The 19,300-nt window shown below is 41.8% G+C and overlaps 1 protein-coding gene across 5 annotated transcripts in view; it reads right to left on the bottom strand.

Annotated features, from left to right (window-relative positions):
- Positions 1–19,300, bottom strand: part of CNTNAP2 (contactin associated protein 2) — a 1,147,495-nt gene that overhangs the window by 63,193 nt on the left and 1,065,002 nt on the right. For 4 of the 5 annotated variants that reach the window (XM_065052119.1, XM_065052115.1, XM_065052117.1 and 1 more), the window contains exon 21: positions 8,014–8,107. In XM_065052119.1, the coding sequence (XP_064908191.1) occupies positions 8,014–8,107 (94 nt within the window). Of the gene's footprint in view, positions 1–68; positions 5,723–8,013; positions 8,108–19,300 lie in introns of those variants that run through there. The other variant, XM_065052118.1, reaches the window with a different exon arrangement.

Here is a 19,300-nt window from a genome sequence, read left to right as displayed (position 1 = left end):
CTGTAGCAATCAGAAAGGGCTTATGTTTAGAGTGTACACATATAGCTTTAAAATTTGCTGGGAAGCAACACTTGAAAAGAAGACACCAGTCAGGTTTTGGTTCTGTAATTTAAATAATGAGAACATTTACTTTAAAAGAAATGCCAAGTAACCTACAGTTAAAGGTCTGGCTTAACAGGAAAATGCTAGATTATCTTTGCATAATTTATTTCCTCCGCCTCTTTTTTTTTTGGTAGTGGGAGTTAAGCAAATTATTCACCATGAATAATTTAGCCTATGAATTTATAGTTCTATATAAAGTACCTACAAAAAGGTTACCCTATCTTCATTTTTAATATTGTTTGAGGAATATGTTTATTTTACTATGTCTTGATTATACTTATGTAATACAGGTGATTATTTCTGTGCAAAGAACAGCAGTGCAATATAGACTTACTTTACATTCTATGTAAGGTGTACTTTAGCTGTGGATTAAAACAGGATTTAGTAGTGCAAAGATTTTGTGTTGAGCCTTTGAACTGAGATAAGTTTAATCCTACAAAGCTGTACAGCTTAAAACCTACATGCATGGATAGGCCCAGACTTCTCTGAGGGAAGGAAAGCTGTCCAGACCTAAGGCAACTCTAAGCCTCATGGTATGAAGGTGCATTAGTGCAGGGCTTTGCTAGGGGCAATGGTCCTACTCTCCTTTTGGGGATTATTGTATCAGACACAGTAGCACAGACCGTGAAAATGCTATCTAGTTCACATCCCAGAAACTCTCACATCCTTTGCCTTTCCCAGGTTCTCCATCAATCTGAGCAAATTTTCTCCAGGCTTCAGTAAACCTCTGGCACTTCTGGCATAAGAAGTCACTTCAGATCAGAAGAGGACATGAACAACTTAAAATTTTTACTGATGAGAGTGAAAACTAGAATAGATGTTGAGGGAGAGGGTTGACTTGATCCCAGTGATCTTCCAAAACATGGGACACAAGCCTCTTCTCCTGCCTGTTTGACAGTGTCTCTGAATTGGACCACAGACTTGGAGGCACACAGTCTCTTGGAGAGATTAGTTTCAATATTATTGTCAGGTTATGTGTTGTGTTCTGATTCTTCCCTCCACTGCCTTCACTTTTCTAAGTGAAACAAGTGTCAGGTAAAACCTGAGGTTTTTTCCAATTGTCAAACAAATGAGTTTTGAATTAGACATAATTTGTTTACCTGACCTTATAAGGAATGGCATGTAGATAATCTTCACCCTCAACCAAAATAAACTGGTCAGAATGGATATTTATACAGCTGTTTCTGATCAAAACATGGGTACATGTTCATATTGTTTTTTAATGTTTTCTATCCGGAGCTATGGGCAGAGGTTGCCCATATTAGGTAAAATAATGTAAAATTTAAAAACTTGTGCCTTGACCTAGTAAAGACAATTTTTGTCAATTCTGTCTTTCTGTTATTTTAGGGGAGATCTATTCTTATTTTCAGTTTTTCCTTCAAATATATTTGGAGGAAAATTATGACATGCTCTCACTTTCCACTTCAGGTATACCTTTGGCTTTCAATTTTCAGATTGCATAACACTTTGTTTTAGGATTTACAAGCCTTGAAGGTGGCCTAAGCTCTCAGATTTTGCAGTCTATGACATTATAACTTTATACGGCCAGCAGCAGGTTTTATTGATGCCCTTGGCGATCTTCTCATGTTCAGTTCCCTTCTTTGACCCTTTAAAGCAGTTGAATTTGAAATAAATTAGTACGAGATATTACACAGTACAGGTGAAATAGCTCGTCTCTTCCTGTGGTAGGGAAAAGCTGTATAACTAAGACATGCCACCCTAATAAAACACAGAAGCTAGGAAAAAAGTCACTCTAACGAAGTTTAACTTTTCATTTTATTCCATTATTTTAAATATTGTTATTACATGGTTTTGAATGTCAGGTAAGACTTGTGCAAATACTCTGTTTAAAATGGCATTAACTAAATTAAATGTCTTTACAATCTTCTTTTTTTTTTTTTTTTTTTTTTCCCCAGAGCCAATTGATACTTGGAAAGAGCTGTAAAGCAATGGGATTATTTTCTCTGCAAGATTCATCTTCATGCACAAAGGAAAAGAATTTAGGAACTAGGAGCCTCTTGCATCCTGTTACAGGCTGAAATGCATGTTAAAAGAGCACGAGCATGTTAAAAGAACTGTGGAACGCTTCCACCATTACCAGAAACACTTCAGAGAGTGAGATATGGAGAGACAGACATCTGAGATCAGAGAGATATGCAATATCAAATCCCAGAGGAGTTTCAACCAGAAAATCATAGAATGGTTTGGGTTTGAAGAGACCCTAAAGATCACCTAGTTCCAATCAGGCTGATGCTATTATATAGGGGGAGAAGGAAAATTGTCCAGATGTTATATTTTTGTCTGATAATTCATGTGTGACTCATGCAGGGGAAAGCACATTAATATTAAACTGCTACTGTAGCAGGAGGGCTCATATTAATGACAATATAAATATGCATTCTCCCTGAGATTACAGTACTGAATGTTAATGCTGGTGCTCAGAAATGAAGTAACAGGCAGTTACTTTGAAGTAAATTAGTGGATGAATTTACTGCATGCTAGCTGTTTTCTAATGATCAGTGAAAGTAGGCTAGGCTACCCTGCACTCAGATTATCTGTCTACACTGCAAAATGGAAAGCCACAGAGCAAACTGAAGCTGTAGAGCCATGAATGACATGCTGCTAATATATATATATGTTATATGTATATAATTTTTTTTATATATCTCTATATATAAATATATATATATATAAAATATATATAGTATATATTTTTAATATATATATAATCTCATCAGGATCGTGAGGTAGTAGCAGATACATGTCAAAGTTGTGTAGTAGAAGAATACTTTTAGACTATTCATAACCTGTTTACAGATCTACATTACCTTCTAGGATCCAAATTCAAGAGCTGAGCAAAGTACCTTACAGTATGAGGGACCTAATTCTAAACCAGTAATTGGTTTTATGATTTCTTTGATTAACATGGTCTAGTGCTAGAGTCAGGTTATAGTTGGACTTGATGATCTCAAGGGTCTCTTCTAACCAAAGTGATTCTATGATTTCTATCAGATTATGTCAGTGTGAAGCACCATACCCAAACTGAGCGCCAATGACAACAATGCCCAGATCCTTTAAGTAATTTCTTAATCAAGGCTATTAAAACCCCCTTTTCAATGATGGTAAATTACTCAAAGAGATGAGTCTAAATGACCTCCTTTGACATGAAACAAACCCTCTAAATAATAAAGCTCTGCAGTCGTGCAGAAACATGGACATTGAAGTTAGTTTCGAAAGTGTATGATGGTTTTGGTAGGATAAATTATTGTACATTTTAGGTCATTCCTGTTATTCATCCAGAAGTGTTGAAGTATCAAACTGCTAGGCTTGTTCTATAGAAAATAAAGTATCTTATTTAGTAGTAAAGAATGGTTACCTCTTGGAAAAATAGCCATTGTCCCTGCTAGTAGTTCAAAGGATTTAAAACTTTTGCCTCCTATTATTGAGTATTTATAGAGAGATGTTATGCAACAAAAAAGCAGTTCCCATTTCTATACTTTACATAAGCCATGTAAGCAATATCATTTTATCTCCTACTTTTAAGAAAGTTTTTCTATGTTCTCTCCTTTGCATGCTTGAAACTGATTACTTGGATAGATGTAAACTGGTCTTAACTCCCATCAGTCCAAGGCAGGGAATGTCACAACAAATCCAGAGAAATGTCTCCTGACCAGTTTTTATTCTGACCACACACCAGTAAAGAAACAGAGAAACTCCAGCAAGGGAACAATAAAAAAATCCTTCCATTGACTCAGGGAAACAACACATCTAGAAATGGACCTTCTACCTCTTCTTCAGGAATTGCCCTTTTGAGAAAAGTCTCCAGGCCCCTGAGGTTGATTTCCAGGATCTCTCTTTAGTTGCTGAATGGTGGCAGTTGCTTTTGTAAGAAGGCAGGAAGACCTGAATGCTACTTTAGTTTCTGCTACTCTTACAGGAAGTACCTGAGGAGCACTAGGGTATGGCAGAGACATAAATGAAACCTACAGAGATTAGCTGCAAGCACAGCTGTCCTAAAATTTATAATCTGTGTTACAGATGACTTATACTATGTTAATTGTTTCCAAGTGGATATGTAAGTATTTTTGAAATAATTTGATTTGGAGTGGTTAGTGGAGATGGAAAACAGACAACAGGCACATTTTCTGACACTTTCTCAAGAGCAACTCTTGTCTATCTAGGTGTTTCTCTGCTCAATCAAATTAATCCTATCAAGAAACTCTCAAATTATTTCTGTTCACAAGAATGATACTTATACAAAATCATGTTTAATTATGTGTAGCTAATTATTTAAAAATACATATAAAAACCCCCCAAAACACAGACTATGACAGCAGTTCCCTATCTATTGTTCCCATAATGGAAATTGGTGTAGGTCTCCAAAATGGATGTGAAGACAAACCTGAACATTGCATCCAAACCCACTCCACTTAAGAGGGAAAACAAAACCTCTGCTCTATTTTCTTTCAGTAATGAGTCTCCAGTTGAAGCCTAAATGAAAATGTAGATTCAGATCTGAACTGTGACATGACACTTCCTATTACATTGTCTACTTTTAGATTTTTTCTTTTCATAGCTGGTCATCTGGATAACCAACTTTTCCCTCTCACCTCATCAGTGTCAGCCATCAAAGCCTAAGTGTCTTTAAATAACAGATTAAAGAACTTCCTTGAAACATTAACAATTCTATTCTATCTTTTTCATAAAATCCTGCATTTCTCTGGTTGCTTATATTTTTGTTACTAAACACTCATGTAAAACAGGATTTTTCATTCGTTGTCTCCTTCAGCTATATTTCACATCTCAAACCATAATCCATTTTACCTGGGTAGGAATTATATACAAAATGCCTTTACCTCCAGTTTCCCAGGAGGCTATAAATATTTTATCAAGCCAGTGAACAACTGCGTTTTCTGGAAATTGTTTCAGGAAAGCAGAAAACACCCCAACTTGAAGAAGAAGAAATTCTCCTTGATTACAACAGCAGTACAATAATTTATTTTTGTTCCCTATGTGACCTTCTTGCTTTACAGAATATCTTATGACAAGTTATGAGGCATGGAGCCATTTTGTCACAATTTTATTCATCAGCCATATTGTTGTAACCCCTAGAGCAGAGAGTGGTGTTGCATTCTGGTAGGTGTTGTACAAGTGCTTATTCCTGACTGGCAGCAGGTGAGGTATAACAGCAAGCACAGCTGTGTCAGAAGTGGCTGTTCCTACTCAAATAACCCTAATAAAAATGGAAATGAGCCAGGCAGAAGATCAGTTTCTTAGTAAGATTATTCCAGAGTGCTCTTCAAAAACCCATTTATCCTTATAAATAGGACTTTGCACTCACTTTTGATGACAAGTAAGAATTACATGATATGGGAACAATAGAAACTGAATGCAACTCATGACAGACTAGCACTGAAATAGGAGGCTCCTCTGATATTGCTCATTTAGAGAATGTAATTATAGGTGGGCACAAATTGTAACTCGATATAGATATGCAGATCTTCTGTTGGTGCTAATTCCTCTGGTCCACTGTAACATGCCTAGACAGTACGATGTGACAGCTAGAAGCTTTAAAGATACTGGATTCTGCACTTACTTTGCCCTGCAAACTGCTGCACACCTGTAGGAAAAGAACAGGGTCCATAACTCATTTTATTTGACCTCTGAGATGGTTATGTCTTTCAGTCACTGCTGAAATTGAAAATTTCCTAGACATGAAAGGTTGTACATTGGACCATCTGAGCTGCTCAGTTCTTGCAGCCCCTTTATTCTCCAAGAATGCCTAAAGAAAATTTCAGAATGTGAATACTAAAAAGCGGCAAAGAAACCAGCATGTGGGCATGGGGTTATGTGGCAGACAGCTGGGTAGACGTTTGTAGTGCTATGACTGTAATTAAAAATTTAGCTCAGAAAGAACGAGTGTAAAGACTAAACCTCCTGCTTATGTCATGGTTTCATCGATGTGGTTACCTGACTAAGTTGCTAGTATACCTGTCAGCTCAGCTACTCAGAAGAATAAGAAGTGGTTCCCTTGCATTGCTCTGTCTGCACTCTGAGTATTTTAAATGAGTGTAGCATAAACAGTATTTTTCGCCTTCTCATTAACTTTGTGTTTCTTCCATTTTATTTTCACACCACAGCATACAGTGCATTGGTTCCATCTGTGTTTCAAGAATGGTCCTCTTCCTTCACTCTATTATTTATCTCTGGTGCTGCAGTATTTTCTCTGTTGTATGCCTGTCTCCATTTTCTCTCATGTACCTTGCTCAGTCTCTCTCAAACCTGATTCCTGATTAGAATGGCCAGGAAAGTGTTGTTTTTAGCTGGATCCAAATAACCACTCAAAAAAGTTAAGCTTATTTACCAGCTAAGCTGTGGAAGCAGTACTGTCATACCATGGTAGTTTCTTAGACAGAAGGCATTTACAGAGAGCGGCCATGTCAAAGGAAACAGAACCTCTCTGGCAATTAATCTACCATAGGACATGGACACTGCAACACTTCTCAGTGAATTCCAGCTGATATTTTTGTGCACAATTACTTGGCAGGAAAGAGCCAAGCCCCATTCCTTACTGGCAGAGCTATTCCAGTTGTTGAGTGCTTCACCTGAAGTAATTTGTCTCCTCTCTTTAACTAATGAACACAGAGGCTGCAGCCTGGCTGAGGCAAGGAGTCAGCTCTAGGCCAACTGCCCTAATTCAGTGCGGGGAGGTGTGAACGCATCCAGTTTCCAGAGACTTGCCAAAACCAGACTGCATCGTCTTTTGTACTATCTACAGAACTGACTTGGAGAGTACCAGAAAATAATCCATTGTCTCTCTCGCTAACCAACCACTTTAAAGGCTTGTCATTTCCTGTTTCATAGAATCTAAATGCATTAGATTTTAAAAAGGAAACAAATGAAAAAGTGTATCTTGAAAAAGTCACTTAGCGATGTGGTCAACTGGTTTTTCAGTTCAAAAATCAGTTTCATTGATTACTGTCTCAGACCACTAAATAAAAAAAAGTTCACAATTTTCTGGATTAAACAGTTCACTGCAGTTCAAGCAACCACATTCCTGTACAAAGTACCTACAGAAAATAATATCAATACCCTCTTATCTCTGAAAAGGGGAAAAAAACCCTCTTTGAAAGCTGTAAATGTCAGGGGAATAATTGATTCCTGAAGTGAGTAACCCTGGAAATTCATGTAAGATGCCAGCAGTGGAGAAATTAAGTAATGGAAAGTGAGACAGCCTAAAAGTGAAGCCAAGGCAGTTTAAGATGCATCTGCATTGCCGTTCTAGTTCAGTTGGGGAGCTGGCTGGGAAGCTGCTGCACTGGGAAATAACAATGAGGTCCCTAAAAGGGATGGAAAAAGTTTAGCAGAGTGCTCCTATAGGTGTTACGTATTTCCAAAGGACCTCACTGGTGGGCCTCACTGTGAGAAAGTGGCAGTTTTGGCAGAGCGATGAGAGACAAGAGGATGCACTGTGATAAGAGGCCTGACTGCATAGATAAAGGTGTTATACAAAGCATATGATAACTTCACAATCGAAGATACTGTTTAAAATAACTTCAATATCTCCTCATAGAAGCAGTCATCCCAATGATTTCCTTGTGTTCCCTTCACCCAACACCTGGAGAGTAACAAAACTGTACAAATATGACATTACAAGTATCTCTTCGCCTCTATCTGTTTTTCTCCATAAATTGGCCAGACTTACTTGTGTGCAGACCAGCCTATGTCACAAGGTGAACATAACCTTTCCTTTAGGTATAACTCCAATGTCACCACTTTCTAGTCAAGAACCACATGTGCAGCAAGTGTTCTGCTGCAAACACAATACACATCATTGTCCTGTGTGCTTATGGTTTTCAATATTCTCTGAAAATACCTAACAAAATAACCAGACATAAAATGAAATCTTACCTATAACTTTTCCTAGGAATAGTGCCTTTGGGGAGTTGAACTGAATGTCAGACGCTGTTGGCAGGCTGTAACTTGTTGGAGGATAATGATCAAGCTGGGGGAAGAGAAAAGAAATTATGAGTATTTTGAACTGATCTGCCTTCTTACAGTGCTACTGGATCAGGCCTACTTTATAGAGTTTATGCCTCTACTTAAAACTCACATAAGCTCTGCTTTCATTTTGATAAAGGAGAAATAACAGTTAATAGTCCTACTTCTGTATGTGCCATTTCCAAGGTTTCCAAGGCCTGAAAAACACCTATATTTGACATTTGTTTGTTCTTATTTCTGGAGAATAATTTCAGCTTTTGCTTGTGTGATTCAATATAATTGCTAAAAATAACAACAGCATCCACATTAACAATAAAACAACTTATTACTTTATGCAAGAGTTCCATTTGGGACTTGTTACTGCTAAATCTAGATTTACACGCTTTGCCTACAGAAAAATAGCTAAGAATTTGAGAGTAATGCGCATGTTAGCCATTCTCTTTTTCTGTCAGAAAACTCATGAATTAATGACATAAATTTTTGCACTTCATGTTTATTATTTTCTTGTCAAAAATGTTGTTCAACTTAATTGTGATGACACCTAGTGAAACCTAAGAAACAAAATCAAGAGTAATCAACCTAGCTAAATAGTTTAATGCACAGGAAACTCATAGTGTCCCTGATGTGGCATGGGAATCACATTGTATTAGCATATTTTTTCCTGTTTTCTTAACTATTTGACAGAAAAATGTGAAGAGAGAGGAAGAAAACAAATTGCCTATGCTTAGCAATAGCACTATAAAGATAGTTCAGTACAGCTCAGTAGTTTTGATGATCACATTTCATGAAGTTAATTCAGGTGAATTTTTATCTTTGCTGTTTTTATTCATTTTCTTGGCTTTATGTGTTCAGTACACAGGCTTAAAGAGGACAGAACAACAATTATATATTTTACTCTGGCATTACGTTGGCACAAAACAAGACAGAAACTCATATATGATTTAAGATTTTGCAGGGTATTATAGCTTGTAGAAGTAATTCTCAAGAAGCTGCAATACTAAAGGGCCTACAATTTTGTCACATACCTTTTTGCGATATTTCTAATTTCATAACATTATTATCTTGGATTAGTTTGATTCAATGGCACTGCAAAAGTTCATTTCAGTGGTTAAAAGGAAATGAATGGCAGATAGCATAGAACTAAAAGGCTGAATCCCATTATACCCTGGAATTCTGTGAGTTCATTACTTGGAAAGCCTGCTGATGAATCTGCAAAGGCAATCATCTCAAAAAACTATGATAACTGGAAAAGAGGAGTCGTGTCTTTCTTATACTGCCACATAAAACCTCAACAAGAGATAGAAGAAGTTCCCTGCAGGTGCTAAAAGAGGTCTAGCAAATACTCATGTTCAAAAATTATTTTTAATTGATTATAATTAGTTTTCACGCTGATTATTTAAAATTTAGCCATCAGTGTTTATCAGCATGACTACTGGCTAGCTCCCAATTTTAAACTGTAGATTTTTAAGTAAAATTTATGGAAACACATAGTTCCATCTTCTTACTCTGAAAGGTAAGAAATTTCACTTTGTTCACAGCATCTTGAACAGCTTTTCTCAGATTTTTAACAGACAGCAGAAATACATATTTTGCCCAAAAATGGACTTAGATAATTTCAAATTCAAAATATTTTTGAAAGAGTGTAGTCAAGTGAATACAAATAGTTCAAATACAAAACAGTTCTTGACCTTAACCACATCAGGTCCTACTAAGCACAAACTCCAGTTAAGTGCTTCTTATTGGGCTCTCTGGTGGAAGGGAAATCAGTGTTACAGCACCCAACATCACAGCCATCAGACCCGCTGTCAATGCAGCAGACATATCAGGTGAGAAAAATACCCCCTTCTTATTTCAGAAGATGGAAAGCAATAGCTCAGCGTTTTCATAGTATTTACCAATATGGTTATTAAACTAAAGGTATAATGCTCTAGAGAGGCATTTCAGGAAAAGACTGGTGAAAAGACTGATCCACAAAACCCTGATTCTCCAGCCTCTCATATGCCAAGGCTTTAACCTCATGTAACTTCTTTGTCTGCATTGGAATTATTTCTGATACATTCTGATTGCACAGGATTCATCTTCTAGGGTCTCCTTTTATATATATGATTTAAAATATGCTGAAGTAACTGATAAAATAATCTGGCATACTACCACATACATTGGTATTTGTCAGCATCAACAACATTTAAGTTCTTTCTTTTCTAAAATCAAACTGGTGCAATGTTTAAATATTTATCTTTCTTGTAAGTTGGAATCTGAGCAGTAGGGTTGATCAGATCATCACTACTCTGATAAGATACTAACGAATCATAATAACCATTATCAATCTATCATTTCATTTATCAATGTACTGTGGGTATCCTAGAGCTGTAACCATCCTTCAGGTGTCCATTATCAGAGTAACTGTTAGGAACAAGTAATAAAAAAGAAGTCATCCCTGCTTAATATGCAGGCTGCCTCTACCCGAGAACGTTAATTGTGTCTGCAGGACGTACCTGAAAATGAAAAAATCAATTAAAACGATGAATCACTGTGAGCACATGCACAAATACTGAACATCAAATCTAATGATAGAGCAAGCTCCCACTCCACTGCCAGCTCTGGCATTTCTTGTCCCTGGGGGATGCCTGCATTGCTGCCCACGGACAGCTTTGAGCTGTGCCCTTCTCTAGTCCTGGCACCTGAAATGACATGTTGCAACACAAGGCAACAGTGAGGGAACAGTGAGATTTCTGTCCACTTGCTTTTATTGCTTGTCTTTGTTCTAAACCACAATTATCTAACAAAAGAAAACTTTTTCTAGAGGCACTTAATCTAGGATTTCTTTATTTAGGTCAGAGAGTTAAACGACCAAGCTGAATTCTTCGCAAACTTGTATGTGACTGCCATCCAGTGGGTATTCAAGTGTCAGCAGCTCCAAAAGAGCAGCCTGCAGTCTTTGTATGAAATACTAGGCTATCTATTTAATACATGACACATAATAAAAAAGGAATTAGTAGCATTGAATGATATTTGAAAAAAGATACAACATTCTTTAATGAAAATTAAATAGAACATCTGCATACATAGAGGTTGATGTAATGAATTTGTATTAAATTACAGTTTTTAAATTATATTTAAGATTTTTCATTACAGATACTTTTCTTTAAAAACATTAATTTTGTTTCAGCTTAATATAAACACACAGTGTGGCTTCGAGCACTACACAGATGAAAGTAGATGGCAGTTTCTGAGGAACGTGCAGTTTCTGATCTCAAGTCACGTCACAGCAGGCAGACTGTCTTTATCTGAAATTCCTGGCATTTAAGCAGAAGTTCAATACAATGCTATTTCTTTTACATTACTGATCACTTAGATAATGAAACATTTTGACAGGAATCCTGAGATTAACAGACATATCAATCTGAGGGCAAACATCTCTACATCACCATAGCAGCCTCAAAAAATCCCAAATATATATACCTATATAAAGATATATACACACATGTACACACTAAAGTCACCCTATAGAAAAATCTACATCTGTACCATTGTCAGTCCAGCCTATGTGTATGTACTGACTATGAAAATCAAACAGGAGATACTTTTCTTAGAGGGATGACTAAAATCTGATGTCTTAGTGGTAAAATAAAGATAAGTATTCCTCTGCTGAAAGATTATGGAAAATCCTTACAAACGGTATAATATTGTGATATTTGGAAATATTTTATCTTTTTTAATGCAACAGGAGTAGATTCAGGTGGCAATTGTGTAATTCCTTAGGGTCACCTGAGAGAATTTTAGAATCTTAGAATTAGAGAATCCTTTTGTTTGGAAGAAACCCTTAAGATCATCAACTCCAACCATAACCTAAATCTAGCACTAAACCATGTGCCTAAGAGCCTTATCTACACGTCTTTTAAACACCTCCAGGGATGGTGACTCCACCACTTCCCTGGGCAGCCTCTCCCAGTGCTTTGCAACCATTTCCGTAAAGAAATTTTTCCTACTGTCCAATCTGAACCTTCCCTGGCACAACCTGAGGCCATTTTCTCTTGTCCTATTGCTTCTTACTTGGGAGAAGAGACCAACACCCTCCATGCTACAGCCTCCTTTCAGGTAGTTGTAGACAGCAATAAGGACTCCCCTCAGCTTCCTTTTCTCCAGGCTAAACAGCTCCAGTTCCCTCAGCTGCTTTTCATAAGACTTGTGTTCCAGACCCCTCACCAGCCTTGTCACCCTCCTCTGAACTCTCTCCAGCACCTCAATGTCTTTTCTATAGTGAGGGGCCCAAAACTGAACACAGTATTTGAGGTGCAGCCTAACCACCACTTCCCTAGTCCTGCTGGCCACACTATTGTTGATGCACATCAGGATGCTGTTGGCTTTTTTGGCCACCTTGGCACACTGCTGGCTCATATTCAGCTGGCTGTCAATCAACACCCCCAGATCCTTTTCCACCAGGCAGCTTTCCAGCCCCTATTCCCTGAGCCCATAGTGTTGCATGGGGTTGTTGTGACCCAAGTGCAGGACCTGGCACTTGGCCTTGTTAAACCTCATACAATTGGCCTCAGCGCAATGATCCAGCCTGTCCAGATCCCTCTGTAGAGCCTTCCTGCCCTTCAGCAGATCAACATTCCCACCTAACATGGTGTCACCTGCAAACTTACTAAGGGTGCGCTGAATCCCCTCATCCAGATCATTGATAAGTATATTAAACAGAACTGATCCCAATACTGAACCCTGGGGAACACCACTCATGACTGACTACCAACTGGATTTGACTCCGTTCAACACAACTCTTCGGCCCCAGCAAAGAGTACACCCATTCATGCCATCAGCTGCCAGTTTCTCTAGAATGCTGTGGGATACGGTGTCAAAGACTTTACTGAAGTCTAGGTACACAACATCCACAGCCTTTCCCTCAATCAACTAAGTGGATCATCTTGTCATAGAAGGAGATCAGATTGGTCAAACAGGACCTGCCTTTTATAAATCCATGCTGACTGGACCTGACTGCTTGTTTCTTTTGTATGTGTTGCATGATGGCACTAAGGATGATCTATCTGTTCCGTGACCTTCCCTGGCACCAAGGTCAGACTGACAGGTCTGTAATTTTCTGGATCCTCTTTCTGACCTTTTGTGTACCTGGATGTCACATTTGCCAACTTCCAGTCAGCTGGGATCCCATCCGGCCCCATAGACTTGTGAGTGTTCAAGTGGTGTAGCAGATTGTCAACCATTTCCCCTTGGATTATTGGGGCTTCATTCTGCTCCCCATCCCTGTCTTCTGGCTCAGGGGTCTGTGTACCTGGAGTACAACTGGTCTTACTATTAAACACTGAGGCAAAGAAGGCATTTAGTACCTCAGCCTTTCCCTCATCCTCTGTCACTATGTTTCCTCCCACAGCCACGAGAGGGCGGAGATTCTCCTTAGCCCTCCTTTTGTTGCTGATTTACTTACAGAAGCATTTTTTGTTCCCTCTTTGAGCACTAGCCAGGTCCAGCTCTAGTTGGGCTGTGGCCCTTCTAATTTCCTCCCGGCAGCTCTCGAGAGAGCAGTTGACGTGGCGTGGGCATTGCCAGGGTAACAGTGGGAGATTTAAAACCGGTCGAAACCCAGAACTAGCACTCAGTCCCCGAGGTCAGCTGGTCGGAGCCGGCGGAGCCAGAGCCGCAGCGGCAGATCTTGAGGTACAGGGGAGTTTTGGTTTCAGGAGGTTCCTTTGCCAGGGTGTCCCCGTGAGAGTGGTGCAACCCGGCAGCTCTTGTGACATCAGCTGACGTGGCGTGGGCGTTGCCAGGGTAACAACAATCACAGCCCCGCCCCTCCCCGTGAAACAGCCTCAGGGAGGGCAGGGACACGTCGCTGCCCACCAGGTGCTGGGAGGTGAGACCAGCGTGTGAAGCTGTGAGTACCACCCACACTGTGCTGCAGCAGCGGCTGTGGGAGCTCGTGCAGCAGGTGCAGAGGTTCTGTCCCTCCTTGCTCCATAGACCATCTCACCTATCGGCAGTCTCCCAGACTGCAGCTCACCATGGTCTCCTCCAGACAGAGAGCTTGCCCCAAAAATGCTGTGGTGACCCAGACAGAGGCCCTGCCCCGATCTGTGTCTGTTCAGGTCTCTGGCTGCAGGGAGTGCCAGAGGCTGCTGCTGCCAGGGGAGGGAAGCAGCATTCCACCTGCATGAGGTGTGAGCAGGTGTGAGATCTGCTCAGCATGGTGGTGGAAGTCAAGGAGGAGGTTGAGAGACTGAGGACCATCAGGGAGTGTTAGAAGGAGATTGACTGGTGGAGTAACTCCCTGGCATGCCAGGCAGAAAGGTGCCAGGGAGATACCTCCCAAAAGGTGGATGGACTCCCCACCCTGTCAGACAGATGGAGGAGACCTGAGGCATCCCCTGCCCTGTGGCTGTCAGGCAGAGGTAGGGGATCAAAAAGACAAGGAGGGTTGGAAGCAAGTCCCAGTTCAGCATCACAGGCAACCCCCCTCCCTACCTCCCTTGCTTCCCCAGGTGCCCCTCCGTAATAGGTTTGAGAGCCTGGATCTTGAAGGAAAGGTAGGTGAGGATGTGGTGGAAGGCCCAACTATGAGGTCACAAAGGAAGAGTCAGTTGCCTCCACAGCTCAAGTCTGCCTCTGATGAGAAAGAAAGATGGGTAATTGTAGTGGGTGATTCCCTTCTGAGAGAAACTGAGGGCCCAATATGCAGAGTTGACCTTCATCATAGGGAAGTGTGCAGTCTACGTGGAGCCCGGATCAGGGACATCACCAGGGCACTTCCCAACCTGGTGCACTTGACAGACTACAACCCAAAACTGATCTTCCAGACAGGTGGGGAGGAAGCTGCATTCCATGGTCTGAGGGGAATGAAGAAAGACTTCATGGCCTTGGGATGGTTGGTGAAAGAGTCTGGGGCACAAGTTATTTTCTCTTCCCTCCTTTCATTTTTGGGTGATAACGTGGGACAGAATAGAAGAATGCAGTGCACAAATGCTTGGCTACGAGTCTGGTGCTCCAGACAGGGCTTTGGGTTCTTTGATAATGGCTGGTTTTATAACACACCAGTCCAGACAGTAATACATGGGAAAGGTTTATCTCACAGGGACAAAAGGCTGCTGGGACAGGAATTAGCAGGGCTCATTTGGAGACCTTTAAACCAGATTTGAAAGGGGATGGGGTTGTAGCTGGGCTTGCAACAGTGGGGCAGCACTCTAGTATTGATGAAGACCAGAAGGCCTCCCATACCCTTAGGGTGAAATCAGTGTGCTCAGCTTGCTGTCTGAAATGCCTGTACACCAATGCACACAGCATGGGGAATAAGCAGGAGTTAGAAACCTGTGTTCGCTCAGGAGATTATGATCTGGTGGCAATTACAGAGACGTGGTGGGATAGCTCACATGACTGGAATGTGGTCATGGATGTCTATGTCCTTCTCAGGAAAGACAGGCCAGCAAGAAGAGGTGGTGGAGTTGCTCTTTACGTGAGAGAGCAACTACAATGTATTGAGTATTGTCCAGGCATGGATGAGGAGTGAGTTGGGAATCTGTGGGTGAGAATTAAGGGGCAGGGTGGCAGGGGTGATACTGTTGTGGGTGTCTATTACAGGCCACCAGATCAGGGTAAGGAAGTTGATGAAGCCTTCTAGAGGCAGCTGAGAGCAGCCTCGCAATTAGAGTCCCTGGTTATCATGCATGATTTTAACTACTCTTGCATTTGCTGGAACGACTACTCAGCCAGCCATCCACAGTCCAGGAGGTTCCTCCAATGCATTGATGATAACTCCCTGATGCAAATGGTGGATGAGCCAACTAGTAGAGGAATGCTGCTGGATCTCACCCTCACTAATGAGGGTCTGGTTGAAGCAGTAAAGGTTGAGGCCTGCCTCTTGGTTGCAGGGACCATGAGATGGTGGAGTTCAGGATCTCACGTGTGGCAGGAACGGAATACCAAGCAGAATGGCAACCCTGGGCTTCAGTAGGGCCAACTTTGGCCTTTTCAAGCAATTTCTAGGGGAAATCCCATGGGACAGGGTACTTGAAGGTAAAGGGGCCCAAGATAATTGGTTAGCATACAAAGACTGCTTCTACCAAGCTCAGGGAAGTGAAGGAAGTGAGCCAGGATACCTGCTTGGTTAAACAGGGAACTGTTGGGCAAACTCAAGTGGAAGAGGAGAGTTTACCAATCATGGAAGGAGGGGCTGGCCACATGGGAAGAATATAAGGCTGTTGTCAGAAGGTGTAGGGAGGCAACTAGGAAAGCTAAGGCCTCCTTAGAATTAAACTTTGCGAGAGGGTCAAGGACAACAGAAAGAGCTTCTTCAAATATGTGGCAGATAAAACTAACACCAGAGGCAATGTAGGCCCACTGATGAATGAGGTGGGTGCCTTGGTGACAGAAGATACAGAGAAGGCAGAGTTACTGGATGCCTTCTTTGTCTCTGTCTACTCTGCCGGAGGCTGTTCTAAGGAGTCCCATATCCCTGAGGCCCCAGAGGAAGTGAGGACAATGGAAGAGTCTGCCTTGGTTGATGAGGACTGGGTTAGGGACCAATTAAGCAATCTGGACATCCATAAATCCATGGGTCCTAATGGGATGCACCCATGGGTGCTAAGGGCGCTGGGTGAAGTCATTGCTAGGCCACTCTCCATCATCTTTGGTAAGTTGTGGGGAATGGGAGAGGTGCCTGAGGACTGGAGGAAAGCAAATGTCACTCCAGTCTTCAAAAAGGGCAAGAAGGAGGACCTGGGTAACTATGGACCAGTCAGCCTCACCTTTGTCCCTGTAAAGGTGATGGAACAACTTATCCGTGGCACTGTTTCAAGGCATATCAAGGATAAGAGGGTCATTAGGGGCAGCCAACATGGCCTCACCACAGGGAAGTCAGGGTTAACCAACCTCATAGCCTTTTATCAAGACATAACCGGGTGGATAGATGATGGGAAAGCAGTGGATGTGGTCTGTTTTGATTTCAGTAAAGTATTTGACACTGTCTTCCACAGCATCCTTGCAGGTAAACTGAGGAAGTGTGGTCTGGATGATCAGGTAGCTAAGTGGACTGTGAACTGGCTGAAGGAAAGAAGCCAGAGAGTCATGGCCAATGGTGCGGAGTCTAGTTGGAGGCTTGTATCTAGTGGAGTCCTTCAAGGGTTGGTACTGGGACCAGTACTATTGAATATATTCATCAATGACTTGGATGAGTGAATAGAGTGCACTGTCAGGAAGATTGCTGATGACACCAAACTGGGAGGAGTGGCTGACATGCCAGAAGGCTGTGCTGCCATTCAGCGAGACCTGGACAGGCTGGAGAGTTGAGCAGGGAAAAATTTAATGAAATATAGCAAGGGCAAGTGTAGAGTCTTGCATCTGGGTAGGAACAACCCCAGGTTCCAGTCTAAGTTGGGGAATGACCTGTCAGAGAGCAGTGTAGGGGAAAGTGACCTGGAGGTCCTGGTGGACAGCAGGATGACCATGAGCCAGCACTGTGCCCTTGTGGCCAGGAAGGCCAATGGCATCCTGGGGTGTATTAGAAGGGGGGTGGTTAGTAGATTGAGAGAGGTTCTCCTCCCCCTCTACTCTGCCCTGGTGAGACCGCATCTGGAATATTGTGTCCAGTTCTAGACTCCTCAGTTCAAGAAGGACAGGGAACTGCTGGAGAGAGTCCAGTGCAGAGCCATGAAGATGTCAGTCATGGGAGTGGAGCAACTTCCTTATGAGGAAAGGCTGAGGGAGCTGGGTCTCTTTAGCTTGGAGAAGAGGAGACTGAGGGGTGACCTCATTAATGTTTATAAATATGTAAAGGGTGAGTGTCAGGAGGATGGAGCCAGGCTTTCCTCAGTGACAACCCATAATGATAAGACAAGGGGCAATGGGTGCGAACTGGTACATAGGAGGTTCCATTTAAATATGAGAAGAAACTTCTTCATGGTGAGGGAGACAGAGCACTGGAACAGACTGCCTAGGGAGGTTGTAGAGTCTCCCTCTCCGGAGACATTCAAAACCCGTCTGAATGCCTTTCTGTGTAACTTCATCTAGGTGTTCCTGCTCCAGCAGGGGAATTGGACTAGATAATTTTTTGAAGTCCCTTCCAATCCATAACATTCTGTGATAATTTCACTGCATCGTTGTGGTCCTCTTAAAAAGCCTGTTCCTTCTTCCAAAGGTTGTAAATTCTCTTTTTATTCCCAAGCTCCAGCCAAAACTCTCTGTTCAGCCAGGCCCGGCCTTTTTCCCCTCCAGCGAGTCTTTAGGCACACGGGGACAGCCTGCTCCTGTGCCTCTAAGATTTCCTTCTTGAAGAGCCACCAGCCTTCCTGGACTCCTTTGCCCTTCAGAACTGCCTCCCAAGGGACTGCCAACCAGCCTCCTAAACAGATCAAAGTCTGCGCTTTGGAAGTCCAAAGTAGCAGTTCTGCTGATCACCCTCCTTACTTCTCCATGAACAGAAAATGATCATTTAACAATCACTATGCCCAAGGTGACCTCCAGATGATGTGTTACCCAGGAGTCCTTCTCTATTTACAAACAACAGGTCCAGTGAGGTGCCTTGTCTAGTTGGCTCTCTGACCAGCTGTGTCAGGAAGTTGTCTTCCATACACTCCAGAAACCTCGTAGACTGTTTCTGCTTTGTTGTATTTCCAGCAGACATCTGGGAAGTTTAAGTCCTCCACGAGAACAAGAGTTAGCGATTGTGAGATTCCTCCCAGCTGCCTGCAGGATACTTAATCTGCCTCTTCATCCTGGTTGACTGCTCTATAACAGACGCCCACCAGGATATCCACCTTGTTGGCCTTCCCCTTGATTCTTACCTATAAACACTCAACCCTATCATCACCCTCATCAAGCTCCAGACAATCAAAACACTCCCTAACATACAGGGCTCCTTCCTTGCCTGTCCCTTCTGAGGAGTTCATAGCCATCCAATGCAGCACCCCAGTTGTGGGAGTCATCCCACCATGTTTCTGTGATGGCAACCACATAGCAGTTTTTCTGCTGCACAATGGCTTCCAGTCCCTCCTGTTTGTTGCCCAGTTTGTTTTACTGCAGTTCAGTTCCTTCCTTAGTGTGGCACTAGTGCTTTGCCTATGTTTTTCTACCAGGTTAGGTCCTTGACCCAGGTTATTGTTGATCAGATCAGAGGCTGTAAATGAACAGTGGATTCAGAGAAGAAGGCAGGAGCATAAACCCAACATTTTTTGCTGGATTATACTATCACAGA

This window comes from Columba livia, chromosome 2 (assembly GCF_036013475.1).
Source record: "Columba livia isolate bColLiv1 breed racing homer chromosome 2, bColLiv1.pat.W.v2, whole genome shotgun sequence".
Lineage (NCBI taxonomy): Eukaryota > Metazoa > Chordata > Aves > Columbiformes > Columbidae > Columba > Columba livia.
The sequence above is the reverse complement of the archived record's forward strand: the minus strand, read 5'-3'. Positions and strand labels throughout refer to the sequence as shown.